The sequence below is a fragment of the Pholis gunnellus genome (genome assembly GCF_910591455.1).
Source record: "Pholis gunnellus genome assembly, chromosome: 7".
NCBI lineage: Eukaryota > Metazoa > Chordata > Actinopteri > Perciformes > Pholidae > Pholis > Pholis gunnellus.
The window spans coordinates 3171204-3191647 of NC_136533.1; the positions used below are offsets into that span (position 1 = coordinate 3171204).

The following is a 20444-nucleotide window of genomic DNA, read 5'->3' on the forward strand; positions in this document are numbered from 1 at the left end:
TTTCTAATCGACCACCACTCACCTGGATCAAAGAGCATTCTTTCCAAACGGAGCGCGTCTACATGTGTCTTTGCTCAGATTAAGAAATCGTTACAATTACTACAAATATCTTTTATTGTGCAGCAGATGGATTATTATTATTTTTTAATCCACATTGACAGAAGAGTGTTGGACACATACTTTTGTTCTCAGACTATTTTCATGTTTTGGGGCCTACAGTCACAATGAGGATAAATCATAATACATCATTTCACAACGATATTCTAGATAATATGTTTACAAATTTAGGACGATTTGGAGAAGCCAGATCAATACAGGGTAACGTTTCCCAGTCTGCTGTGGAAGAAGTTAACTGGCCTGCACAGAACTCTGACTTTAACCCCGACCAGCACCTGAACTGCGATCCAGGACTTTACGGACCAACACCGGTGCCTGACCTGACCGGGAGCAAACCCCTGCAGCCTGGTGACGAAATCCTGCAGCTCTGCCAGAAGAGTGGAGGAATGTTGTAGCAGCGAATCGATGCCGTGGTTTTAAAAATTTTCAAACCCATCACATGTGGCTGTAATGTTTGTCTGTCCACATACTTTTGGCCATTTTATTGTGACTCAAATGTTACGAGGCACAAACTGGGACCTGGCCACTGCCGGTGTTGGCTCCATGAATTGAAACAAAAAGGCAGCAGTTAACATGCTGTTCTGTTGTAGCCATTGTGTCCTTGAATCCCCCTTGAAGGATTAAAACAATGAACCACTGTTGAGTCGACTGTTACTAATGTTACTGTTGAACGGCTCGCCTCCGGCTGCATCATTATGTGCCTGCTTTTGGTGGAAATGTACTTGAATTAAGTCAAGAGACTTGACTCCAGTCTCATGAGCATTGCCCAACACTTTTGTGTGTTTATCGAGTAACCATGGAGAAGTTGTGCCAGGCCTGTGAGCAGCACTGAAGGCATTAGGCTTCACCGTCACACACTCAGATACCAACACTATACCGCTGCTGCTGGAAATGATTTTTCAGCTGCTTCGTTATGTTTTTTTTCTTTTTTTTTTCCACCGCTTCAACTGGCTGGTTCCTGCAGCACAGATGAATGAAAACAGTCACCAAGTATCTACTGTGAGTCACTACACAATTAGATTAGCTATGACTCAATATCACAAGTAAAAGAAAGAACAGAAAAGCCACTGTTAATATCTGACTTTCATGAGAGGCACGCGCTGGGGATCACTTTTAAAGAAACTGTAGATGAAAAAACAACAAATGAACACTGGATTATATTAAATTTTAATGTGCACAGCGTGATATTGTACAGTAAAAGCAAGGAAGGGAAAAAAACACATATTTTCTTATAAAAATATCACCTTTGGAGCTTAAAAACACTCAATTCAAGGATCAGGTGCTGTGATATTACCATCCCTGTGAGAAGACAGCAAGTAGACTGAAGGTGACGGAGTCAAAGCGTAGTGTAGTGTCTCAATAAACCCCCCCCCCCCCCCCACCCATTACAGTTACCCCACCCAACCGTCCCTCCCTTCACCCATCTCTGGGGCGGAAGGCTTCAGTTTGATGCTTTTCAGCATCGTGTCCACAGTCAAGAAGCGAGCAGAACAAGTTACTTTGGGCAAAATTTTAAAACAAAAACACAACAAAAAAGGATGGATGGGATGCAAAATAATGACCAGATAACAACTGAAAATGCATTTCAAAAATCACACATTCCATCTCACATTATCTTAATTCCAATGCATTAACCTGTGCAAGTACCACAGCGCGTAAGAAACATCTCCACACAAGCCTGTCAAAAGTAACCGCGAGTACTCTGCTACCTTTGCAAATATAGACAGGAGATCTTCATTAGTGCTACTCACTAACAATACTTTCCCATAGATTAGTGCACTGGAATGAGGCCATAGCTTGTAAAGTCGACACCCATACAGTACATACAGGATATTAAAACAACGGCATACGAGTTAAAACCCTCAAAGTTCTTCATATTCATAGAGTAGGAGAAAAAAAAAGCATTCACTATGGGACTATGGTGCATTTAAGAGCTTCACTGAAAAATGAAAAGGCCAAAGTTGGTCAGTAAACCCACATTGGAGTTCAAAAGGGATATTTCTTTTGTAAAAAATTCAAACGCTAACATTGTCAGTCACACACGAGGATATGATGATGATGATGATGGAGATTTTTAGTTTGAGGGGGGGAGGGGGGTAAGAAGCCGTGAGCGAGGCGGGCGTGTGGCGGTGGCGGACGGCGAGTTGCTAGCAAGAGGCGACGCAGGTGCATGCAGGAACGAGGGCGGGTTCAGTGTGTCAGACTGCTGGGAAGCCGGGCGAGGGGGGGGGGGGGGGGGGGGGGGGGGGGGTTGGCTTTGGTGGGTTGGAGGTCACTGGGGGGAGGGCGCAGAGGGCGTGGAGGGCGGGGGGGGGGGGGGGGGGGGGGGGGGGGGAGCAGAGGGAGGGCTGTTCGGCATGCGGGCTTGTGTTTTGATTTCGCTGAGTCAGATAGAATTTGGCAGCGCTCACTCGTTCTCTCCGCTTTGACCCCCCTAACCCCCGACGTCCAACCGCCCCGCCCTGCCCTGCCCAACGGCTCCAAAAAACACACACACACACACACACACACACACACACACACACACACACACACACACACACACACACACACACACACACACACACACACACACACACACACACACTAATAAGCGCGAGAGAAGACAGTGATACACCCTGACATCCTCTCTTCACATGAATCACTCAAAGTGAGAAGCTCTCCACGGAAAGAATGGAAGGAATTTACATCATTTGGTAAAACTGACAGAAAACAGAAACAGCACTCGGTCGGTCGCCTGCCTGACAAAATTAACAGGGAGGAATAAAAAAACAGAACAACAACATAAACCCCGGAGAACGACCCCTTTGATTTCCTGTGCCCACCCGTTTGGTAAAGGCAACACTGGAGAGGAACAAACAGCTGGTGGAAGAAGGCGGGGTCAGGTGCCGCGTGGCCACGCCTCTTCACTTCCACACAGCTCTGGAAAAGTCTCACCTCTCGTTTCCCAGAGGTCTATTTTTCTTCTTCTTCTTCTCTGTTGTGACTTTCCCCTCCATCTGTGTTGCGCTAGCCCTCCCTACTTCCCTCCCCTCTCTCCGTTAATCCTCCTCCTCCTCCTCCTCTTCGTGGACACTACACCTCCTTGGTTGTGCTGATTCGGATGCTGCTGAGGCACTTGCCCATGGCCTCGAACAGCGGGTCGCAGAAGGTGTGCACGCAGATGGAGTAGACGCGGCTGACGCAGTGGATCTCGATCAGGTAGCTCTTGACGCACGGCACCACGGCCCAGATGTGCAGGAAGGACAGGATGGCGAAGAAGATTCCCCAGATCAGCGCCAGGGGGATGCCGACCAGGGCCGTCAGCAGCCGGTAGCACCAGTACTTGGTCACAGTGAAGGTGGTGAAGCTGGCTTTCCACACGCCGTCGAAGCTGTAGGTCCCTGCAGGCTCGGCGATCACATCCTCAAAGTCTACCTGAAGAGGGAGGAAGAGAAGGACATTGTAGTCAGACAGACTTGCACTGGTTCTAGCTACTATTTTGAAACCTTGAGTTTGGCATTTTGTCCACCGCCATCTTGTTTTTTTTTTTAGCAACCAGAAGAGATACGAGAGGATGGAGCTATATGCACAACCAAATACTTTCATGAACTGAGAGCAAACTGTGAAAGGGTTAACCTGCCATAGATTTACATGTTTTAAGTATTGAAAGTGACAACAAAATACTAATTGTACAGTTAGTATACAGAGACACTCCCCACCGCGTTCACATTAGACTCGTCGAATACCTCCGTCCGCCGCCAACAGTGTTTCACAAGAGCCCCAATATGGTGCAAGTTAAACGTTCACACAAATGCTACAGTCTTCTCCGTGTTATTTACACATAAATCAGCAGCTTCACTCCCCGTTAATATTTCAGAGATGGAGGGTGGGATTCCTTGGCAAGATTTACATCTCTCACAGCGACTGGTACACAGTCTAACCACCAACACACCGCCACGCCCGAAAATACGGATTGCCACACACACTATCTCTGGCATCTGCTTCACTTTCTGCAATGGATCTTTGTCTCCAGAGCATCTTGAAAACATCAAGCTTAGATGGATGGATAGAAGGATAGATAGACAGATGTATAGATGGATAGATGGATAGATGGATAGATGGATAGATAGATAGATGGATAGATAGATGTATAGATGGATAGATAGATGGATAGATGGATAGAGGGATAGATGGATAGATGGATAGATGGATAGATGGATAGATGGATGGACAGATGGATAGATGGATAGATTGACAGATGGATAGATGGATAGATGGATAGATGGATGGACAGATGGATAGATAGATGGATAGATGGATAGAAGGATAGATGGATAGATGGACAGATGTATAGATGGATAGATAGATAGATGGATAGATGGATGGACAGATGGATGGATAGATGGATAGATAGATAGAAGGATGGATGGATGGATAGATAGATGGATAGAAGGATAGATGGACAGATGTATAGATGGATAAAAAGTCAACTAAAGGAGAAAGTTAAAGGTAAACTCTCAGTTATTCTTCAGCCACATGGACCAGATGTATGCGGGTAATAAAACCTGGTTAAAGGACTTTAAAGGACTTTAAAGGACTTTAAAGGACTTTAAAGGCGTCACTGTTAGATATCTAAATAATGATCAGACTAAACCGAGTTCCTAGAAGCTTTTAGCCGCTGTAAACACTCGCTGTGTGGTACGTCTTTGTTCGGAAAATATTCTGCGGCGCACAGGATGTGATGTGTTTCACATTTCTGCTTTTTTTTGTGTGTGTGTGTGTGTGTGTGTGGAATAAACAAGGTAAAACTGCACAGTTAGTGTGTGGCCAGTGACGGTGAAACAACCTGCAGAAACATTGTGTTCTTCTCTCAGGCTTTTCAACGGGACAATCACTGCAAGTGACCTGGGCATTCTCTCTCTCTCTCTCTCTCTCTCTCTCTCTCTCTCATCCTGTCCACCGGCTCCTGAGCACAGAGTCAATATTTATTTTACAGTTACTTGGAGACTGTGTCTCGTCTAACAGTGTGGAGTGGAGCTACTGAGGGCCGCTGGGTGCAATATCAGTAAGTCAAGCAGATATTATCCAGTGTCGCCCTGACAGCGAAATGGAAAAGTCCTAAGTGAGATACTATCCACTGTTTGGAAGATGTAACGCTCACTTACACAAGCTGACTGGTGGCATCAAAGAAAAGCACATCATGGTTCACTTTTTTCCATTTTAGATCTCTGAAAAACAACTTTATCGGATAATTAATGCATGTGTTGTAATGACATGTATTCATTTAAATGGGAAAAGAATGCAAAACTATCCACCCTAATAATGGACTTGTCAAACCTTTTGGGAAGTTCTCTTATTTACCACTCTCAGTTAAATGCTAAGCGGTTAGCTTACAATGAGTAAAGCCAGTACTCCCGGCCAAACCATTTCCAACCACAACTTGACGTTTGTACACTTTGGTTTTCCGTACAGATTAAACACATTTACATGCATGCACAACAATAAGAGAGGTAGCTGCACTAGAATTAAGAAAATATTCACTTAAAACACTTTTTTCACTTGTTTTAAAAACTTGGAAGACTATAAAGATATCTAAGTCTAGAATTCAAAGCGTACACAACTATACGACATATCTTAGGGCTCACTTCCATCCTGCTATTCAGTATGTCAGAGTAAATATGTTATTTTGTAACAGAGCTCTTCACATATGCTGTAAGTCCAATTCTTTTACTCCAAGCAGCAGCATAAAGCCTCTCTCACAGCCCCAACTGGCAGCTCTCACGACAGCCTTATAATATAAATCCGACTGCAGCCACAAAACCAACGCGGCGTCCGTTACATTTTTCCACAGCTACAAATTTTAAAGTGGACCCAGTCTGCTCCAGTTTCCAGGACTTTGATTGCAGAGCGGCACAAACACAACCACAGCAGGATGGTGGAGAGGTCCGACTTCATAGAGTCGAGCTGTTTGTTGCAATTTGAGCAAAAAAGTTGGCGTAAGTTTGACTAAAAGCATCGCCTTCAGATTCAACGGTGTGGTTTGATTTTTTTTGCTCCTTCAGACTTCAAAGGGTTTGATTTTGTTATGCTAATATGACGAGTATCACCCAGAAATGACCATATGAGGACTTTTGTCCACTACTTTTTGATCCAAGGAAGGATGTTTTTGTGGAAGAACACCACAAAAGTCCACAGTTTCTGACTTTCCTCTAGATTTTGCAGTTTCAGAATCAAGAAATTCAATACATAAGACATCTACAGTATAAAAAACACAAAGCCTAAATCAGAGGAGTCTTGGGTCAGCATGTGACCAGACGGCAAGGCGACTGCATTATGGAGCTAATAAGGCGATGTGCTATTTCCAGAGCTCTGTCTTCAGGCCGTCAACTACGCTTGAATAGACAAAGTGGGTCGCCGGAGGAGAAGGTCAGAGCGAAGCACATTAATGGACTCCTCTGTTGGTTTGAGGGCTTCGGTAAAGTCAGGAGGAGATGTTTGGTTTGGTTCAGGAGAGATTAGGATGATTGGCAGCCGAGACAACAGACAACAGACAGCAGGCTCGTGTCACTCATCAGTTTAGTTTACGTGTGTTTTTGATTCAGAAATCATCTGAAATGAAGTTTATATAATTAATTTACAATTTCTTATCCCCAATATAACAAGATATATGACTTGCCTAATATATTTTTTAGGAATCTGTGGTAAAAAACATTCTTGGACGTTAACATCTCTTTTGCACATATTGCTGTGATGTGTTCATAGATTTGTTGAATTGACATCTGGATGGAAAGAAAAGCTGCTGATGTTGAAAGACTTGCTCATAAATAAGCACGACGAGACGTCTCGACGCAGCGTCTGATCGTTAAGTTCAGATAAAAGCAGAGAAATCTTTAAAACTGCAAGTTTGGGGATTCTCACACAACAATGACTATAAATCTATAAACATTCCAGAATGAGGTGATCGAGTAAAAATAATCTCCTGCTAATCACAGGGAGCGTTTCATTCCTTTCAATTTGACCCGAATGACTTTTGATCAAAAACGCCTCACAACTCCCATTTTTTGAAAATTCTCTCCAGTGGGAGCATTTCCACTCCTCTCGGCTATATAAAGACCCACAAACTCTCCGGAGGGAGAAAAAATAAAAAACCCTCTTCGCAGGGCAAACGCCACATGCATGTCAGTAATGGATCGGGTTTGATGTGGCCGGGTGATTGAGGCCAGCTGCAGCAGCAACAAGAGGACAGCTTGTGTTCCTTTTCTTACAGGAATGCAGTGAGTGTGTGTGTGTGTGTTTGCATTTGCAATACATACAGCATGTCTGAATGTGTGGGGTGGGGGGTGAGGGGGGGGTGTTGCTGGAAGGGATTCCCTGCTTGTGCTTTTCATTGGGGCACACCAAACACACGCTTCCACTTGGCAGAGCCGTTTCATTGACCTCAAAGCACCTCAGTGAGGCTGTATACAGGAGCACACTGTAAAAAATACAGGCTCATTCGAGTTAATTCTGAGACCCAGAGTCAGTGAGCTTCCTAACCATCAAAAGTATTTCTTTAGTTAAGAGCAGTAGTGGAAGAAGTTTTCAGAGCCTTTACTTAAAGGAACATCCATTTGTTGTAATGAAATATGATAATATTAAGTATGTTTTCTCACCACTAGATGCTGCCAAATCCTGCACAGTAGACCTTTAAAGGGGACATATCGTGCTCATTTTCAGGTTCATATCTGTATTTTGGGACTCTATTGGAACATATTTACGCTTTAATGTTCAAAAAACTCTTTCTTTTTCTCAAACTGTCCGTTTGAACACATCTGCAGTCACCCTCTGTCTGAAACGCTCCGTTTTAGTGCCTGTCTCTTTAAGCCCCCCTTTAAGAGCCCAGTCTGCTCTGATTGGCTGGCAAGAAAAATATGGTGAACCGTTGCAATGGTTGTCCTCAAGCCATAAGTGGAGATACTCAGATGAGGGGGCGGTATATTCTAATGAGCCTACATGTGACATGGGGAGCCAAATCTGATTGGCTTGTTGAATCACATAGTCTGATCTAGGAAGCCCACAAACAACTGAATGCGTTGTCTTATTACAGTGTGTGGGTTGGTAAGCACTCAAGATATCCAAGTATGTGCACTAAAAAGTGAGGTTTTCAGATACGTCCCTGACCCTGCACAAAATTCAATGCTTGCCAAGATCTTGCCGCGCGCCAAGATCTAGAAAAAATGGTGTTGTTGGTCACAGCCAATCCCCGCAAGCGTTCTTCAATTCAATGCGACCTGTGATTGGCCCGCAGCAGGTACAACACGCACAGCCGGGATTGCCAGCTTGCATAAGGATCTGAACACAGAGATGTCTGAGCCGGGGGCTAGCAGCTAACGGTGCTAACGGGGTGAGCGGTGCCAACAGCGCCAACAAAGTACTCTATTGGTATCGACGTCACATTAAGGGTACTGGCATCGTAATTTCTTAAATGATACCCAGCGCTAGCTGAGATGCAGTTCAACATACCGCTGGGTAGTTTAACTCTCACTATAAGAAGATATTGTGTTTAATATGGTTTTATACTTATTTAAAAATCTTAATCTCTAGCTGCAGCTGAAAATCCTTGGATTGTAGTCGATGTATAAACTTAAATGAACTAAATGCGCCTCATAATCTTACTGTATACTTGAGTAAATGTTCTTACTTCAAGTCTCTCAACAGTTCCCTACAACATTTTTAGAGTGTACATGTGATTTCGGATAATTTCACCAGTGGTCTGTTGGAGTTGATTAGAGAGGGGCGGGACGATCGTGAAGCTGCATTCTATTCTGAGACTGGAAGGAGAGTCTGACTCACTCTCACAATGGAGGAGAACTGGGAGGGAGAGAGAGAGCAGAAAGCGATGGAAGAAGTGGAGGCAAAGTCGCTTTGGTGAAACTGTTCATGTGGCAGAAGTGGAAGAAGGATGCACATCTGATTATGCTTTGTGGGGCATTTGTCCTCTGTTTTTCATACTTCCGATACACTAAATGTAGCTTCTTTCCCCTACAAATAAAAAACGCAAATGTGAATTCATCACATGTTAAACGAATTTCACATTTTTACCACGTGGGAAATAATTTAGATATCTGCACACGTGGTTTTTGGACATTTCACAAGAGATACAATCACATCTTATAGAACAGATATTTAAATATAGGACATATCATGTGAAACAGCATATCACATGATGAAGTCACCTTCAGGCTTATGTGTGCGATGAAACACAATATATGTGTTTACTCTGTTTGTGATGAAAACACCCTCCAATAAAGCTTCAATGTCATTACAGTCAGCACATTTTTTTATATTCCAACAGAATCTCATCATTTTTCCAATCAACTAATTAAATAATGTCAGACAGACAGTAATCATTTGGAGTCTGACTGCAACCAATAAAAAGCAACACATGGACATTTGCTGCTCTGACGCAACTAAAGGCATGCAGGGAAGAAGGGAGGGAGAGAGGGGAGTAGAATGGGAGGAAAGAAGGGAGGAGAGGTGGGGAGTGGTGAGGGATATCCCCCGCAGACACAGACTACTTGGGGTGTTTCCCTGTTTTAACAAGGCAGAGTTCAGGCATTTCAAAGAGCTGACCCGTCCTGTCCCACGCAGCGAGCCGTTTAACCCCCCACTCTCGTGAAAAAGAGAGAGAGAGAGAGAGAGAGACTGCCCCAGCTGGAGAGGAGGGCGTCCAGGCTCAGACAGCTGCTGCTCCCCGCTACCAAACAGACGCGTCAGGTGGCTTCTAGCACACCTTCTCTCTCTCTCTCTCTCTGCTAAACTCCTTTAAACCAAATAAACACTCGACGCCGCCAGGCAGCTCTCTTATGGAAAGAACTCCACTTTCCTAACAGCAAGGCGTGTGCAACTGTGGGGGAAAAATGCTGTCTTCCAACAACAGGAAATTCGTAATGTTTCCTCTGCTGGTGCGAGGATGTTCGAGTTTTCAAGTCCGCGCAGATATTTACACGCGTGGGTAGCATGCCATTGAGCCCCAGTGGGCTTTAATGCATGTGCAGAGTCTTTTCCTAATAGGGGAAAGTCACTGAGGGAGAACACTGCTGGAAACCAATGCAGTGCGCAATAGAGCTGCCGTGCGCCTCTGTCGCGCACAACCGCACATATCACCAGTTTGACAGCTCTTATATTTCAGCGCAGTTTCCCAAAGTTGATTTCAGTTTACGGTGATTGTCAGGCGGCTCAACTGAGCAGAAGTTAAGTGCAAACTCTGCAACAGGTATTTGGTGAAGTTGATGGTTTCAGTTGCCACGAAAATAGAGTGAAAGCTCTCAGCAGCTGCACGTTTAACCCCAAATACAAGTTACCAACCCTCCAGGTTTGACTCACCTTGACAACATCGTCGTTTATGCGCTTCGGGTCCCGGTTGACCAGGTCGATCTCTTTGGTGTGGACGTCGTCCATAGTCTTCTCGTTCAGACTGTCGTTGTCCATGTCTTTGTTGTTAGGTTTGTAAATGTTCCCTTGTTTTCGGATGAACGGCGAATGCAGAAACTCCTGTGAAGGATCCAGAGGAGACGAAAAAGAGGAAGAGAGTGAAGAGGAGGAGGGATAGCGTGCAGCGCGCTCAGAGTGGGAGAGAGACTGGTGCTGCGCGTTACCAGCCTGCCCCACAAACAGGGATGGGTTTAAATGAATTGAAAGTGAAGCACCACACCCCTCGATCCAGCCGCAAGGGGTGCTCACCACCCGGAGAGAAAACTAATATCCCGGCATGACATACAAGTTGATTCAACATGTACCTGGAAGGCATGGCGACGTTTTTTAAGAAATGCGTAAAGGCGAAAATTCCAAATATGAAATACTTATTTCTGGGAAAAACTGTTTATAAATACATTTTGCAATATCTTTTGAACAAATCGAGGTTATCAATCATATTGTTATTAGTACATGGACACTTTTAAGTACCGTACAACATGTAAGGTTTCCGTGTCCATTGGTTTATAACGGTGTGCGTAAAACGCTCCATTGTAGAACAGAACTAATCTGTCCTCTGTGGATCTTTTAAGCGGCTTCTCATTTTTACTCTATGGCTTCATTATTTAGTGTTAAAGCATGTTCATGATCTTTGACGGAAATCTTACGGTACAAATGTGTTGTGGGTTTCCTCTCCTTGGCGCTTTTACGCACGAGCATGTAAACTTCCATGGCTGGTGCGTAAAAGCAATTATCGGTTGTTCTGTATAGGTTTTTAGCAGGTTAAATCTCACACCCACGTGCTAATGCACGCTCAGTGGTCCTTTGCATTCCCCCTGCGTGTGTTGGAGAAGCGTTCACGAGTAGGTGCCAGAAAGTAAGATAATAATAGCGCTCTGGATTTTAAAAAACAAACAAACATCCAAATGCCCTTCATGAATGCAAATTATAAGCGAGAATAATCAACTCCTCAATGGGGATGGAAAAGAAAAATCGGTGTCAAACAGTGCCGGCGTTGCATGAGAGGCATACTGTACCTCTTCTGTTTCGCCGTCCTTCAGTCCTCCTGTCATACTGTCCTCAAGTTTGAACGGATCAGCGCGGTGAAACAGACGAGAAGACACTATAGGATGCTGAGTAGGAGGCGTGGAGGCGAAATGAGAGAACCGGGGCTCTTCTCAGGGACCTGTATGGTCATCTAACTCCTGCCCTTTTCGCTGAACGTGACTGGAATTTTAATGTCAGAGATGCGAGGGGAAACCTCCTCGGATCCCGCAGAGCGCTTCCTCGCAGCCACCTGTGAGCAGAGACGGGAGAGCCACCCTGAAACCTGCCAGACTTGGGGGAAAGAGACTGACGCGATCTCAAACTGTAGGAGTGTTGTAACTGTAAACTGCCGTGGAATTACTTTATTTGAGGATCGAGGCAGAGCATAATAACCTTTTTGTTCAGTGAAATGTGGGCGTTAATTGGGAATGGCAAGGTGTGGATATTTGCCATACCTTAGCCTGAGGGAGACCCATTCAAGTGCTAGAAGAGAGCAAGAAAAAATATAATCAAAAGAGAAATGAATAAATAAGAAGGTTAAAGGAGCATTCCATACTTTATTTACCTATTTCAGCAAATATAAAACCCAGTCTGTCATCTACCTTCAGGCAATGTAGTTTATACTGATATTAAAGCTCTGATGAACACACATACGGTGCATTGACACTCTCAGCTGTTCTCAGCGTTAACACCACTGCTGTGACACCACGCTGGTCACGCTGGTTTGTTTACTCACCTTGGAGTGACACGTGCTGGCGCACTCAGCTGTTTTCTGGATGGATGTGATAGGAGACCGTTTTGGGGGTTTTCCTGTAGAAGCTGAACGATTTCAGTACGATATGGCCAATAAATACTTTACTAATACAGTAGAGCAGTAACTAAGGTAATGTAATAACTGTTCAAGGGAAACATCAATACATTCTTCTTTCTTTCAAAAAGTATATTTATTGATTGTAAATGAATAATGATGAATAAAAACAGTGTGCCAAACTCTGCCAAAACAAAAACAACAACAAATGTAACAACAGGTGACTCAAGATGTTTTCTAAATTATGGATAAATTAAGTTTAAATATAGAGAAAATAATTCGAGAAAAAATGAAAATATAAAATCAATAAATAGGATGGGAAAATAAATAAAAATAAATAAAAAATCAGAAATCAAAGTAAAAAATAAAAATAAAAAATTGGGTAGTTATTTATGTATTGACTATTAATAGAGCCAAAGTTGCTTTAACTAATTCTAAAGGGTGCAAAGTGGTACCAAGATTTCTAAGAATTATCTTTGAGTCTGTGTGTCACCACGCTTTGTAAACAGGCTTCACATTTCTTATTGCTGCGACTCTTATTCTTTTAACTCTCATTCTGCTGGTTTTAATGCAGCAATGATAAAGGGTGCAGTGAATCTTAGTTTAAGAAATGTTTTTTGTTGTGAAGCGATTTGTGACATCTGCTCTGCTGCTTTGCACATTAACATAAATGAGTTACTCTTCTTTACGTTAGCAGGTGTGGCTCTGATCAAATCAACCAAATGAAAACCTGTTTCTTGTTTCTAATAAAGATGTTGTGTTGATGTGGACTCACAGAGGATGCTACATCAGCACTTTTAGAATATTCTGTGTTTGAGAAACACCATGAACAGCTGAAAAGTAAAACATATCATTGAAGTCAGGCTACAGGATATAGAAAGTTCTGTCAACGTGGGACTTCCCCTGAGGCCTCCAGCACCCAAACATCTACTTTATGAGGAGAGTGAATCGTGGGTCCGCATCAGCAGAACAGGATCTGTGTTAACTTCACGCTGAGGCAGCTTAGGTTTATGATACGACTATCTAACATGTAAATGAGTGTTTCAGGCCAGTGACAGAACAGGTTGATTCACAGCTGGAGGGTGGTGCTGGAGGATGGTGCTGGAGGATGGTGCTGGAGGATGGTGCTGGAGGGTGGTGCTAGAGGACGGTGTTGGAGGACGGTGCTGGAGGACGGTGCTGGAGGATGGTGCAGGAGGATGGTGCTGGAGGATGGTGCTGGAGGATGGTGCAGGAGGACGGTGCTGGAGGATGGTGCTGGAGGATGGTGCTGGAGGATGGTGCTAGAGGACGGTGCTGGAGGATGGTGCTGGAGGATGGTGCTGGAGGATGGTGCTAGAGGACGGTGCTGGAGGATGGTGCTGGAGGATGGTGCTGGAGGGTGGTGCTGGAGGACGGTGCTGGAGGACGGTGCAGGAGGATGGTGCTGGAGGGTGGTGCTGGAGGACGGTGCTGGAGGATGGTGCTGGAGGATGGTGCTGGAGGACGGTGCTGGAGGACGGTGTTGGAGGACGGTGCTGGAGGACGGTGCTGGAGGGTGGTGCTGGAGGACGGTGCAGGAGGATGGTGCTGGAGGACGGTGCTGGAGGACGGTGCAGGAGGATGGTGCTGGGATCAAACTGAATGCTCAACACCAGGACAAACGTTCTGACCTTAAAAAAAGCGATGCCTGCTCTTTTAAAAGCAACCGGTAGCCCAAAAGTGAAAAAGTTTAAAAGAAATACTTCACCCCCACAATGTTAATTTGCATAGATAACTTTGTTTTTCTCTCATGTCGACACGTCGAATGAACAATCAAAAGACGGAGAAAAGTCTTGATAAATTGAAGTAAATGTGGGTTTAACAACAGTAAAAGTAAGCGATTTGTTCATTTCTAACAGAGGGGGATGGACCCGGTTTATGCCGATGTGTTTTACATATGATAATAAATATATAACGCATATGACTGGATAAGGAGGATTATACTGCAAGAGTATGTCGTATGCCACAATTTATGTTATCAAGACTTTTTCTCAAAAACAGAGTTCTTCACGAAGTCAAGGTGAACACGGGGCGGTAACTGAAACAGTCATTTTACAGGATAACAATGAGTCCATATGAAAGCTTTATGATGATGGTTAACTAAAGATAAATGTAGTTAATTCACTGACACTGTAGAAACAAAGGAGGAACTGATAGAAGACATTTGCTCAGATTAAGAAGGCAGCATGTGATTTCTTATATTGACCAACACACAGGATATGATGACGCTATCACGTGTGTTTGGCTCAGTGGACACGAGGCTGATAGGAACCCCCGAATATCAGAGGAGTGTAGTAACATAGCAACAAAGGCAACAGTGAGTCAAGTATAACAATCATTTTGGAGTAGTAATAATATGAGACACGAAAAAAAGAACTCTATATAATGATGTGTGAACAAACCCCTCTGTACAAACCTTCAGAATATAAAGTTTGGTGTATGTAAGAGCTACTGAAGTGGAGATTTCCGGAGAAAAATCTAATTTAGAGAAACGGATGTTTTCTTTCCCCTTTTATAAAAGACATCACAAAGTATCAAAATGTACCCGTGCAGGTTTTAGCATGTAGTGTCTCGCCTTAAACAAAAGTCAGAAAAGGACAAAGAGGGTGTGTGCTGGAGAAGCTCAAGTCAGAGAACAAAAGACTTTCAGGAACAGAACACCACCAGATAATCGTAGCTATTTAGTGGTGAAGGACATTGCAGCAGGTTTAATAGCTGTAGTAAAACTTAATAGTAGTATCGGGACATGACAAACTTATCGAGATACACAAAACTGTACGACATGGTGGGTGAATACTCTGACAGGTAGAGATGCTGGTGCAGGCCTGCAGGTCTGACAGAGAAGCCTCGGGTCACGTTCCCTCGACCCACAGATCATCTTTGTGCAGGAAAAGCGTGTATAAAAGGCTATAACGAGGCCTTCTCTGGCACTCAGCTGCAAATCCCAAACACGCTCATCTCCTGTGACAGACGAAGAAGAAACCACACGCAGAGAAACGAACCTCGAGGGGAAAGAATTCATCTTTATTTCAGTCATGAAGAACACATTTGAGCCAAAAGGAGTATATCCACAAAGCAAACGGCTCCAAATGAAATGCAGACAAATAAAAGCATTTTACAGGCAGATACATGTCACAGTAGGATTCATTTGCCTTAATGGATACGCTGGGGTTGATTAGTACTACGTGGTATTGCCGAGGGGAGAAAAAGCTTCGGCCACACGACACCTGCGTCTTCCACTATTGCACAACCCTACAATGAATCTCCGGTAAACACGAGCGCGTCGGCTGGCAGCTTTGTCAGAGGTCCAACATCTGTGAAAGAATTTTAAAAGCTCCGACAGAACTGCTGCCATTTATTTTGTCAGCTGGAAAAACAAAAACGTCACGTCCACATCACGTGTTGCTGTCGGAGGTAGAAGCTGCCGCGCGTTGGCTCGCGGTGCAATGTTGAGTCACGTGTAGGTGTGTGAAAATCTGGATGATAACCAACTAGATATTATGACAGGCTTTATGCCCACTTTGTGACAATCTGTAATTTTGCTTTGCTTTAACGGCACTTTTGCTGAATGGTTCAGTTGAAGAAGCAGCGGGCGGCCATTTTCAGAAAAACAGATAACTGATAAACCGCACGCAACGTTAGCAACTAGCTTCTCGTGAAAGTGGCACGGCCAGATGTTTCTCGGGAGCAAAAAGAATGTTGTGTGTGTTTGTTTATCAGAGGTGGGTTTGCATTCATAACCCAACACTCAGCTCCATAGCTGTCACACTTCCTCTCTTTATATCGCCTTCTAAATATCAGATTGTACAGCAAGTGCGAACCGTGCAGGCTTTGTACCTTAAGATCAACTTTTATCAAATCCACCGCAAAAAAATAGAAATCAAGCTGCTGTCAGATCCCCTCCCGCTGTAGAAATATTAAACCCAGCATGCTAACTAGCAGCGCTGTAGAAAACTCCTTTATCACGCCGTCCTTCACTACAGTCAAGTTCTTAGATAGCGGCAGATGTTGAGAATTGGTTGTCGCATAAATAATAAATTAGGAAGCCCCCTTGCAAAGTATCCAACACGTTAAAACAACTCGATTTCGTATAATTTACCGTACGTCCGTGTAAAAGCAAATGCCCAATATCATAGCCAATGCACTGTGAAATCAACAGCAGATTAATAATAAGCCCGGAAATATGCAACAAGCTGCATCTTAGCATTTAATATTCATACAAACTCCTCTCAGACGCTGATTCAGTTAAACACATTCAACCTCTAACTGAATTACTTGCAATATATACAATTTAGGAAGAAAAGCAGAAATATTACATCTCTCAGCAAGTCAGCAGTTGGCTGATCCCACGGCTCTCTCGGCCACAAAGTAACGGAATGACAAGAATTATTTTTCTTTTGGTCACATAAAACAACTCCATTTTGGGTGGTGCTCATGAGCTTTTCATAAAGTCACAAAATGTTTCAGGAACATTTCCTGTCCTGTCGTGCTGTGACTAGTGAACCCTGTTGATTTGCAGATTAAACGACATGAAGGCTCATTGTCTTAAACCAGAGCAAGTTTGTGATTTAGGATTTCTAGGTCGGGTGTAACTGTTGTTTTAACAGCATGTTTCATGTGTGCATCAAGTCCTCACTGAACATTCAAATATATTCAAACAGATGTTACTTTTTTTAACTCTTTTCACTGCAAATGATCTTTTCCCGGCGCTGGGCTGATGAATTTATAGTTGTAAGTACTTTGTGCGGCACTCTTCAGGGTTTCACCTTTGACTTTATAAAGAGCTCATGTATCCCACTACAAGCATCAGTCACTCGTTTTGTCCTACGACAGAGAGGCGTCCGCATCAGTACTCGGTGGTCTTCACTTGAACGGAGGACAGGCTCTTTCCCATACTGTGGAAGAGCGGCGTGAGGAACATGTCTGTCAGACTCCTCCACACCACCTGGACCGACGGTAAGAGCATCACCAAGCTCTGGATCACCGGCATCACCAACCTGCAAGAAAGAGGTCAAAAGATACTGAGAAGTGATGCTTTTCAGTTTTTTATTTGACTTTTCTTTTAAATCCTCACTCGTATTTACATCTTTTGGAGATGGACTTGGGTGATTTGCAGGTTTTTAAGAAGTCATCGATATTGTTTTTGCCTGATCTATTGAGCTGATCTCTACAGGGGGGGAAATGTAACTGAGTTCGAGCGATATTAAGATGCGAGCATTTTACAATCAAGTGGCCAGAAATTGTTTTTGGCACCGTACATTTCTGCCAACAAAGGGATACGTTGTATGTCGGCGTTTCTGAAACAAACATATGTTTGATATCAGCTTTGCATCAATAGCAAAAAACGCAAAACGCCACGATTAACGTTGTGAAACGATTGGTTCGCTTCAGGAAACAAAACTACTTTGTTAAGGTTTAAAAAAGAGATCATGGTTTGTGTTCAAACAATAACATAACCGTAAGCACGTTTTTTATTGTAAGTCCATAACAATCACTCTTAGTGGACTTTTTAATGTAACAACTTTAACGTAAAACAAGGTAATGTTAAACTTAACTTCAAATAACGTAACGTAAAACAATGTTTCACAACAACACAGACAACGGTCTCCTGGGTGAACGTCTCTTATCTTTAGACCCGTCCAACACCCTTCACACCCGCGCTAAGTGGACTTTCCTTTCCTTCCTTGAGACTGGGCTGAACTCTTATCCTGGGATATCGATCAACAACCTCTCAATCTAGAGCTTGCCTCTTGAACTCAGGTTGCTGTCGCTGTGACTTAACTCTCATCAAGTTTCTCAGATTTACTGATTCATGTCCTAGAAATTGTTGCCTTGCTGGTCCAGTTTTTAGCTCAAGGATGCTACTGATGGATGAAGTGTGGATGTTCAAATCCACAGCTATGTCAACCTTCTGTCCTAATGTAAATAAATGTTGGCTAAAGAACGGTATCATATGGTTACATTCCTGCAGCTCGTGACGTTCTCTTCAATAAATTACATGAAATAAAAAAAGGTGCGTTGTGAAAGCTGTGTCCTCCTTTGAAGCTGCACCTCTGTGTGTATTGACCGGCTCAGCGTCACTGCTCAGCCCTCTATTGACGAATACCTGCGGCGGCTTGAAGGTTAAAAGGTCAGTTATCTGCATCTGAAGAATGTCCCACTCCGGTCTGCAAACAGGTCTATGTTGCTGCTAGAATGCTCTCCAGCAAAGGGCACAGGGCATTTCTTCCCCCCTCAACTACCAGTGGAGCTCAACATTCCTCACAACTTTCCATTCAGCGCTGACTTCTGGGCATAAAGTGTTGTTTCACTGTTAATGAACAGACTCTTTGGGTTGTGGTTGGGAACTGCACTTCTTGCTCGAAAAACCTGGAGGCACCTGGTTTAACTTGATGCAGGCGCATATAGACGACATATGACATCACTGTCCAGATGAAAGTATGAAAACAAAACGCTGATGAGACTTTGACGTCATACTACGCCTGACTGTAAAAATAACTTCTCTCAATGTTTGCCTTAAAGAGCCACAGCAAGTATGCTGGCAAGGGGAACAAATGTTCCCACACATTTAAAAAGTGTTTTTGGTTCTCAAAACAGGGTTTAAGTGACCAAACTGAAATAGATTGTTGAATCACTGTAATACTTCAATAATCTTTATATTGGAAATGATGATGTTTGTTGAACATCTTTTATATACATTTATATTTATATAGTTTGTATCACTACAATGTAATATGTTTAATCTACTGACTATACGTTTCTTTTCACTCATAAAAGAGTATTTCATGTCATGGCATCCCTCTGTTATGATATCTATGAGCATAATTATTGGCCAGGCTAAACTCAGCACCGAAACAGAAACCTGCAGGTCGGGGGGGGGGGGGGGGGGGGGGGGGGGACTTCTCCCTACCAGATGTGGATGCAGCTGAGCACCGCGAAGATCAGTCCGAGGATGAAAGCCATGGGCACGGCCAGCAGCGTGGTCAGCACGCGGTAAAAGAAGAATTTAAGCACCTCAAACGCGAAGTGGCTCGCTATCCACACCTTGTCGAAGCTGTGCATGGAGACGGGCTCCGCGATGACGTCCCCGAAGCCGACCTGTTGGTAGAAGGCTACAGTGAGCTTTAACACAATAAAACTGGCTGTGGAGATGATGGATTGACGCGCAGGCATTCAGGCTGCAGATTAACACAGTTTGTGACGTGAAAACAATAAACTCACATTATTGAGTACATAATTCAACTTGACAACCGCTACCCTGTGTAGTTTCACTTTCAAACACCGTGTTCAGACTTTACCTTCAAGTGCGCATTCACATCGTTCGGATCTCGGTCCGGCTCCGCCTCGTACGTGCGTTTCCCCTTCTTCGACAGAATCGGCTCTATCGACCTGTTGAACTCGTCTTCGTCCATGATTATGCTGGTGTCCGATTTTTCCTTCTCCAGACCCATGTTGTTTGTGCGCGCTCAGACGGGACAGGCGGTTCAGGCAGAGCAGCAGCCGGTGACGGTGCGCTGCGCGCTGTGCGCCGGACTGGAGCGCCACCCCGCCCCCGTATGGAAAGCAGCGCAGCGTGGGGCCGAGAGGAGACGCAACAAAGCTCCAAGTCACATCATCGGGCCCGTTTCTAAAAGACCCTGTGATGACTGGCTCTACTGTCATGAGCCATGGACACCCAGGAGCCATCAGGGCTCAATACACCAAACCTCCTCATGTGATTAAGCATGATTAGTGCACAACCTGCAGGCTTTTCTTACATTTCACAACTCCTCTTTTTTAAGTGGTTTTCAGTGGAGACATTTCTTTTCCATCATAAATAGTGATGTTTTGAAAAATGTGCACATTTGAATGAAGATGCAAAACACAATGTAACACTCTGGGCATTTTATTTTTGGAAAGAAACACCCACATGTTTAATTTCACAACACCTTGTAACTTTAAAAGCTTGGTTATTATTGTAGCTGTAGCTGAACACACTGTTCTACCCGTTGAGTAGATTTACTGCAAGCTTCTCTTT

At 43.9% G+C, this 20444-nt stretch overlaps 2 protein-coding genes across 2 annotated transcripts; both read right to left on the minus strand.

Annotated features, from left to right (window-relative positions):
• Nucleotides 1-1267: 1267 nt before the first annotated feature.
• Nucleotides 1268-11958, minus strand: cav1 (caveolin 1). Its single transcript, XM_079162944.1, has 3 exons — nt 11589-11958; nt 10465-10632; nt 1268-3534 (listed from the first exon to the last, which is right to left on the minus strand). Exons 1-3 carry the CDS (start codon nt 11622-11624, stop codon nt 3193-3195), a joined length of 546 nt encoding a protein of 181 aa, XP_079019070.1. The 5' UTR covers nt 11625-11958; the 3' UTR covers nt 1268-3192.
• Nucleotides 11959-15432: 3474 nt separating this feature from the next.
• cav2 (caveolin 2) lies at nt 15433-19968 on the minus strand. The gene is made up of 3 exons (XM_079163802.1): nt 19726-19968; nt 19338-19525; nt 15433-17424 (listed from the first exon to the last, which is right to left on the minus strand). Exons 1-3 carry the CDS (start codon nt 19876-19878, stop codon nt 17274-17276), a joined length of 492 nt encoding a protein of 163 aa, XP_079019928.1. The 5' UTR covers nt 19879-19968; the 3' UTR covers nt 15433-17273.
• Between the last annotated feature and the right edge of the window lie 476 nt (nt 19969-20444).

Coding starts and splice junctions, on each gene's coding strand:
- cav1 (XM_079162944.1), bottom strand. CDS start 11,624: ATGACAGGAGGACTGAAGGACGGCGAAACAGAAGAG. Junction 10,633..11,588: donor AGGACGGCGAAACAGAAGAG/GTACAGTATGCC, acceptor GATCCTTCACAG/GAGTTTCTGCATTCGCCGTT. Junction 3,535..10,464: donor TAAACGACGATGTTGTCAAG/GTGAGTCAAACC, acceptor CTCCCTCTTCAG/GTAGACTTTGAGGATGTGAT.
- cav2 (XM_079163802.1), bottom strand. CDS start 19,878: ATGGGTCTGGAGAAGGAAAAATCGGACACCAGCATAATCATGGACGAA. Junction 19,526..19,725: donor ATGTGAATGCGCACTTGAAG/GTAAAGTCTGAA, acceptor TTCTACCAACAG/GTCGGCTTCGGGGACGTCAT. Junction 17,425..19,337: donor CTCAGCTGCATCCACATCTG/GTAGGGAGAAGT, acceptor TCTTTCTTGCAG/GTTGGTGATGCCGGTGATCC.